This window comes from Corvus brachyrhynchos, unplaced genomic scaffold (assembly GCF_000691975.1).
Source record: "Corvus brachyrhynchos isolate BGI_N302 unplaced genomic scaffold, ASM69197v1 scaffold1002, whole genome shotgun sequence".
Classification (NCBI taxonomy): domain Eukaryota; kingdom Metazoa; phylum Chordata; class Aves; order Passeriformes; family Corvidae; genus Corvus; species Corvus brachyrhynchos.
This window is the reverse complement of record NW_008236758.1, coordinates 277,049-285,414: the sequence shown is the minus strand read 5'-3', so window position 1 is coordinate 285,414 and position 8,366 is coordinate 277,049. Positions and strand designations below refer to the sequence as shown.

Sequence of the window (8,366 nt, the reverse complement as noted above, 5' to 3'; positions counted from 1 at the left end):
CTTTGAAACCTACTGAGAGAGAGCCTGAAAAACAGAAAAATCAACTCTCCTCTTCTTCAAGAGGCATAAATCCCCTATTTCTTCAACTGAAATTTAGCAAAATAAAAATAGAGGGGAAACAGATATTGTTTGCATAGAAGGTGACCAACATATAATGAAAAATAACTGAATTCCTAGGAAAAGATAGATGTTCCTAAATATTTGCAGCTCCCATGCCTCAGCAAACACAATGGAGCAGATCTGTGGAGAACTTATTTTCTACACGAAATAAGTGTACAAGTGAAATATTACTAAGAGGTAGAGATCTTCAGCTGAGTGGTGCTTAAAGACAAACAAGCTCCCTTCCTCAGTGGACAGATATTAGCTGGAGGTCAGTCGGGAACAGGAAGAGCAGCAGAGAGACATGATGAGCTGGGGTTCAGACCTTTTGGAATTCTTGCCACAACTAGGGTTGAAAGCAAGAATTTAGATGTTGCACCTGGTTATGCTTTACTCCTTTGGAAAAAGAGGTATTAAATTAAGATTAGATTATATAATACAATGTATAAATTAAATGGACTTCTTACAAAACTTCAAAAGCACCACAGAAGAAACTTCTTTGGACCAAAGGTTTATTTTTAATGACACAGCACTGGAAAACATAAGTTACAGATGACTTTTTGATACAGGATACATTCTACATCTTACTTTAAAAGGTTCTGTGAAGGTATGCTGCATAAATACATATAGTGAAAATATATTGTGTTTATTTATTCTCAGAGATCAGTTCTGTTTCTTTTTGAAAATGTATTCAGCCAATTAAATAAAAAAGTGAAGATTAGCATCATAACAACTCTGCCTCCAGGTTATCTCATTGTAACTACTGCAGCTGGAAGAGGAGACCGAGCCATGCCTTCTCAAAGGTTAGCGGCTTTGAACATGATGTTATTCATCATCTAAGAATGAAAATTTCACATTACAAACACAGATACTGTATCATGTTTTGGCAATGGAGCAGCTAGTTTTGCTTTGAACAAAACTGTTTCCTGTAATGCCAGACAGTGAAAGAGCAATGCATGTACTGGATGATACTACACAGCCAAATAACTACAATGAACTTGTGAAAATGCATATATAGCCATATGCACTTATATATACACATATAAGTTCTTGTGTATATATATTATACATGTCCAAAAATAACATTGGAAAACGTTGCAGAAGTTAACTATCTTTTAAACACATGAAACTTATAATAGTTTGACCTCATAACTACAGGATTATTAATTAAATCTTCTGCAGTGCAAAGGAATACAATACACTTAGTGCAGAGAAGTTAAGGTTTTGGTATTGAGGAAGCTAATTTCAGATTTCATGGGAAAGGATCAAATACAGGATCACCATAGCTCTGACAAAGCACAAACAAACCTGTTGCCACATACTCGTGAACAAATAAGGACATTTCATTTTTATCTGATTTTTTTCCCCATGTACTGCTCCAGAAATTACATTTTTACTGTTTGCATTCATGCTCATTTGATATGTTTCAACTAGCTTTGTCTGGCACCACTCTGTAAACCATTAAACTACAAAAAGATGGGCTCCTGTGTTTCAAAGAGGTTAAAAACCTACTGACTGAGCTTCATACTACATTTGTCTGCCTGGGAGAACTACTCCAGATGGCGTGTGAAGTTCTCTGGGAAAAGTCCTTTATAACTATTTGCATCTCTGTACTGAAGCCACTCGGATTCCTTAATGCCAGTCAACCAGCCAGCCTCCTGCAAAGAAAAAGACAGAGTCTCTTAAATTTCAGGTGTCCCCCTCTTCCTCACTATGATCTTCAGACCTGAAGATGTTTCAGAGTAACATGGCCAAAAGATTTGGTGATTTGGTTAAAGAGCAGCCTCTAATTTTGCACAGACCATTTTCTCTGTACTGCCAGACCACGATTATGTGAGACCAAGTGACTGCAAGCACACAATACAGCCTTTGGCCCATCTACCTCCTGGCTGAACTTAATACTACAGATGAGGGAAGAACAGTTCTGAATCTTAATTTTTTCCCCTATGATATTTTTTCTCTCATTCTTGTATCAACAGTCAGAAGAAAGAACAGTTCTTGCAATTTCAGGAGTTACTATCTATAGAAAACATGCAATTATTTTTCAAAAAACTCCTGGAAACCTAAACCAGAACTTGACAAGCAAAATATTAACAAATCACCAGCAGTCCAAGCAACCAAAAGAGAAATTTCCTATTGGGAGGTACTGGGTTCTCTTAAGTGTGATAAATTCTACCTGTAGTAAAATCATTTTGGTATTTTTAAAAATGACCAATCTACTCTCATCTCACTAACTAAGAAACTCCCTATCTTTTTCCTTTAAAGAAAAGGAACTGGAGCAAAGCCATGACAAACAGAACTACTAATGCTGCCATATTATTATTGCACGGACAGTACACATGGAGATAGAATAGCTTCAACAGATCATCACATACACCATCGAGTCATGATTACGGGGTGGCTGCATGTGCTGGTGGGGGCTGTCTGCCCCAAATAACCATTGTTAAAGCAGATCCAGCTTATCTATGATAGTGGCTGGGTACGTTTAAGTGAGGACGTTTTGAAGCATGTGGAATATCTGAGAGATAGAGGAACTGCAGCTCTCTAGCACAGGCAGCATAGACTGTAGAAAGGAATACACAGTTTTACTGGATAATAACTTCAACACAAGACTAATGGAAAAAGCCACTGGGTGGGACTGGTTTGCTTCAAATGGAGGTTGATGTTACCAGGTGTATTAGAATTACAGCTTTAGACAGGTCTCTTCTGAAGGAGAATAAAGTATAACAAAGATAAGTCGCTATATAAATCAACTAAGTACCTGGCAAAAGACTAAAGTATTGAGTTTTATGGTGACATTAAACATGAGGGGGAAATACATAATGTGCAATAAAGATATGAACAGAATGGCTTCAGAAACATGAATACATAAAGGTTTATTTTCTCCATCCCTGCACACAATTTACTTCAATTAATGCTAATGGGAATTTCAACGCACACCAGAAGAAGAATTATACTTCATGGACTCACCAATTATCATGTATTTAACACCTAATATCATAGCAAAAACAGACTAAAGTCAGAGAGCATATTTTGCTATCCTTAGAGCAGTGTGCTATTCTGCAAACATTGACAATAAAATCACTTGAACTGCCCATGAGGTAAGACGGCATAATTTGAGTAGGGGTAATAGACTTCATCCTTATAAAAAGAGCTATGTACCTGCTGTAGTATAAATATTTTGTTCTGAATTAAGTAAAAAAAAACCCACTCAGGAAAGCCAAGTATTCATATTTTGAATTAGAAGAAAGCTCAGCTGAGAGAACTGATAATTATCTACCCTTGAACAGCATCAATCAGCAAAACAATTTCGAACAGTTCTCAGGACTCATATGTGCTTAGAGCATTAGTATTTAGGCCTGTTTTAAGAGATATTCTTCATTCAGAGTAGTGCTCTCAGCTACCTGATCAGGCAGGATCCAGTCCCCCACCTCTCAACCTCCAAATGAATTGGGAGACTTCTTACCAACACTACAGGCACCAACAGATGCCCACGGGGTGGCTGGTGCTAATAGGCTACAGTACAGTCTTCTCTTTTAAAGCAGCGACAAAAATCAACACACTTCACTGCAATTCAGTTTAACATACGAAATATAATTGTTTAAAAAATCACCTGAAATGCAATGTTAGTACAAAATTAGATGCCTCAAATGAAATTAAACTGTTGTTTAATTCAGGTTCAGGCTTCTGAGGGGCACGGTTATCTTTACCAGAAGCACCTAACACAAAGCAGCATTTCTATACCTTTAGGCTATAGAACACCACAATTTGTTTGCATTCTCAGTGCTCTCTGTAGGTGAATTTGCATTATTTCAACAAATCCACACGTAAAAACTCTGAACATTAAGGGAGCACGTAATCAATTCTACTGTAATATTAAGACAAGATGATACAGAACAGTGTAACACAGAGTTTGTATGTCATCCGCTGCATGAAGTCTTTGTGTACCTGTGGGTCAGTATAAAATCCACTACAATGTAGCACAAAAAACCCCCTAAAAATATGCTGAGGTCATTAGATCCTGCTAATAACATCTATCTGTGACTTTAGGTGTAGTCAATGGTGTCATTTAGTCTCAAATGAAACTAAGTACAAAGGCATAATTAAAATCTTTTGTGTTTTCTTACAGTAACGTCATTATCAATACATATTCCCATTAACTATAATCTGTGAGAAAAAAAGTTGAGACAAAGAAAAATGTCAACAAAAGCAAGAACCACATGTTTTTACCTGATCAGCTGTGGTCTCAGAAGGAATCACTAGTACAATATCCCCTCGTTTTAAATTAAGCTCATCGCTGTTAGCTGCCTCAAAATCATGTAGAACTTCAACCTAAAGAAAATAACACCACACATATAGATGTGATCTAAATGAAGACATTTTATCAACAAAATTATCTGTTAAATCTTGACTGAAAAAAAGTTCACCTTTATAGATAGGTACATTCAAATTATTGTAGAATCATGGAATGCTAACAGGTTGTAATGGACCCTAAAGATCATCTATTTCCAACCTCCCCTGCCATGGGCAGGGACACTTTCCCCTACACCAGGCTGTTCAAGGCCTTATCCAACCTGGCTTTGAACACTGCCAGGGCTGGGGCATCCACAACCTCCCTGGGCAACCTGTTCCAGTGTCTCACCACACTCACAGTAAAAATTTCTTCCTAATATCTAACTCAAATTTCTCCTCTTTCAATTTGTACCCATTGCTCCTTGTCCTGTCACTACAGTTCCTGATGAAGAGTCCCTCTCGGGCTTCCCTGTAGGTCCCCTTCAGATACTGGAAGTTTGTCATGAGGTCTCTATGCAACCTTCTCTTCTCCAGGCGGAACAGCCTCAGCTTTCTCAGCCTGTCTTAGTATGGGAACAGCTCCAGTCCTCTTATCAACCTTGTGGCCCTCCTCTGGATTTGCTCCAACAATTCCATGTCCTTCTTATGCTGGGGACACCCGAACTGTATGCAGCACTCCAGGTGGGATCTCACAAGAACAGAATCACCTCCTTAGATCTGGCATAAATTGATAAAAAAGGCATTGATTCATGTCAGGTTTTTATACATTTCCTTAGAAGCAGGGACAACTTAAGGATAGTTTCCTTTCCTGGGACTATCAAAGGAAACTTAAGATCCTTTCCCAAGATTACAAGATCTCAAGGACAGATGATACTGCAACATCCCACAAGTCCTGCCTCTTGGACAAGGACAGCCAACCATTATTCCTCCCATGTAAGGAACTTCCTTTCATTCCCCATTATCATTATGAGATCTGAGAGAGGGGTAGCAGGATTTTACAAATAAAATTGAGAAAGGAATTCAGGAACTTCAGATTCTCTCATTCTCTTGTTGTGCCCACTGCTGTACTACTCTTCCTGTGAACATCCATAAAAATTTGAGTCAGTCATATAGCACCCATTGCAACAGGTGATCAAAGAGGTGAGTAATGGGAACCCTACTTAGTGGTTGCCCTGGAAGGAGCTCCCACTTACCAGCAGATGGGTATGCCAACATCATCTGCCTTTCAAATGAGTTATTATTAAAACATTGGCAAGATCAGTATGTCATTGTGAACAGACCATTTTAAGAAAATGGTTTTATCGCCTTAAAAGATAGCTAGTCTAATTTTCTCAAAGCACAGACAGTGCCACAATAACACTGCAATTATGAAAAAAAGAGGCATTGAGAACCAGATGGCAAGCATATATTCTGCTTCTCCTTCTCTATGTCTGACCCAAGGGAGTGTGATGAAAAACAAAAGATGAACTATGTCAGCATGTCTGAGTTGCATGATACCTTTACTGTTATCCACAGAGTTTGCAGAAAATACTGAGCAATGAGAATAGACCAAAAAGAATGGCATACTTAGAGAGTACTATGGGACTAATTAGTCTGAGCTTTGCAAATTATAATACGAAGCATGTAAAGTTCATCCATCCTCAAGGAGCTTTTCTACTGCTCAGTGATTCTAAGCGAAAAGTATTTTCAAAGAACCTTGTAAACCAGGAAACCCTTGGGGTTTTTCCAGCCAAGGAAAGAATTTCTCTTATGCCTCATTAAACTTTTCTGTTTGATTACCTTAATAGTTTATATTATTACTAAAGTTACTGGATGACATTTTGGCTTCATTACCATGAATTGTAGCCATGGGTTTCAATAGAATCAGTACTTCCACTATAGATTCTCAGGCCAGAAAAATGCCATTTTTTTAATGATCATAGAATCACAGAATGGTTTGGGTTTGCAAGGGACCTTAGAGATCAAATATATTGTTAGCATATCAGGTATATCTTTAGCATATATCAACAATATTCCTGATTAACTATGTGGCACTGCAGTCTTATTAATATATTAATTTTCAGCAGTCATTTGGTGAGATTCAAGGGTTCTTGTACTTCAGTGAATCTTATGGCTACATAAGGATATGCACAGCAAGAAGCATGCAGAAAATGTATCTTCTCAGACTTCATTTATGAAGCAACAATATAACATTACAGTTGTAGTTGCATGTATTCGTGTGTGCATGTGGTTGATAAACTAAGAATCCTTTGGCCTCAAGAAATCATGACACTACATGTGCAGACAAGACACACCCACAGAAGCTAGGGATATCTAAAAGAAGAATGGAGAAGCAGACCTTATAGAGAAAACCAGGTGGCATTGCTGAAGCTGCATCCTCTGCTAGTACAGGCTGATCCTGAGAAAGTACAGCCTGGATTTCTTCAGCAGGTTTCTGATCATTTCCAGCTTGGGAAGTTTCACTGAGAGAAGTGTCAGTGATCTGAGCGTCCATCTCTGTTGTGCCATCTTTGGGTTCATTCATGATGACTTCATGTTCTTCTCCCTCCCCCTCGTTGTTTGATGCTGGCTCTATTACTACTGAAGGGATGCTGCTGACCTTTTCCTGGGGAAAAAAACCCCAAAAAACAAACCAACAATCCCCCCACCCCCCGAAAAGAAATGCAAAACTATTTAGTACTTTATTTCAAGCAGGAAAACACTATTGTTTGTCTATTGCATATGGCATATATGGTGATTAGAATTTCTTTTTTCTCTACCATGAATTCTTAAGACAGAAAACAGTATTTGTGCAAGAATGTCAAGGAATAATCCCTTCCCTGTTATCAGTACTCCCCTTACTCCTCCTAAACCTACTTTACACATTATTACACTAAATAATGAAAATTCTCTGTAGGTAGCTTGGGCTTCATTCTCAGTGTTCCTGGAAATTAACCTTTTTCCTCTGCTCTTTAGTTTCAGCAGGTTTGAATGAAGCCACTAGTTCCAGTAGTCACTGTGCTGTTTTTATTTGGAAATTCAAGTCAGCAGGATAACACCGATAGAAAGTGACGAAAGAAGGAAATATGACCTATTTCTTTGACTGAAGGGATTTCTTCTGATTTACAGCAATGTAACTGGGAGCAGAGAGAGCAAAAAAATCTAAGTAGCATCTGACCAGTAACGAAGCCCAGTAAAAAAAGCATTTAACAAAACTGGTTGGAGCACCCAACCTGAAAAAAACATGTTCATTGATCCTCTTCCAGACCATCTTATCCTGGAGCACAGATGAAATAGAATATGCAGTGACAACAGGTGGTAACTGGCTGCCCAGCTACAGGGTCTGCTCCAGTAGGTGTTTACCAGCTCTCAGAGGTTGCAGAGGAAAAGGCAGCAGGCCAGATATGGATACATGCCTTGACCACCATGACTTACAGGAAACAAAGTAATGCTGTTGATAGGACATGGTGCCAAGATACAAGAAAAATCCAATTGTTTCTCTGCCTATTTCTCCAGAAAGCCCTGGTATGTTATGTGATAAATGTCATCTCCACAGAGGGGCACAGAGAGACAACAGTGGGGGACAACCCAAACAATATGCTGTCCATGCTGCTCACAGGGCCATCATAGGAGCCATCACAGGAGCCATCATAGGGCCATCAAGTCCCATCTCCACAAGCCTGGGGGAGTACAGAGACACAAAGGCAGGCACAACCCAAAGTAAGGACTTAAAAGAAAGGACACCCTGTGTGAGACCTTCCTAGGGCTGTCCCAAGAGAACATCAACCTTGCTATTGGTTGAACCTGTACTGGTTGAACCTAGGGGCACAGAGCTGCAGTAGTCTTGCCTCTCTCGGGCTGCTGAATCTGTCCTGCTTCCCCTAACACACTCTCCCATGCACTGACATGAGTTACCTGAGACACATCTGCCTCTTTTTCTTCTCCCTGAGGTTTGTCACCTTCAGCAACATCCTCCTGCTCAGTGGTGGCAGCTC

At 39.1% G+C, this 8,366-nt stretch overlaps 1 protein-coding gene across 8 annotated transcripts in view; it reads right to left on the bottom strand.

Annotated features, from left to right (window-relative positions):
- Positions 1-594: 594 nt before the first annotated feature.
- The window catches only part of AMPH (amphiphysin), a 135,053-nt gene continuing 127,281 nt past the window's right edge, over positions 595-8,366 (bottom strand). For all 8 annotated transcript variants that reach the window (XM_017727065.1, XM_017727063.1, XM_017727064.1 and 5 more), the window contains 4 exons: positions 8,287-8,366; positions 6,731-6,997; positions 4,330-4,431; positions 595-1,757 (listed from right to left, as the gene is read on the bottom strand). In XM_017727065.1, the coding sequence (XP_017582554.1) occupies positions 1,650-1,757; positions 4,330-4,431; positions 6,731-6,997; positions 8,287-8,366 (557 nt within the window). In that variant the 3' untranslated portion in view covers positions 595-1,649. The remainder of the gene's footprint in view (positions 1,758-4,329; positions 4,432-6,730; positions 6,998-8,286) is intronic.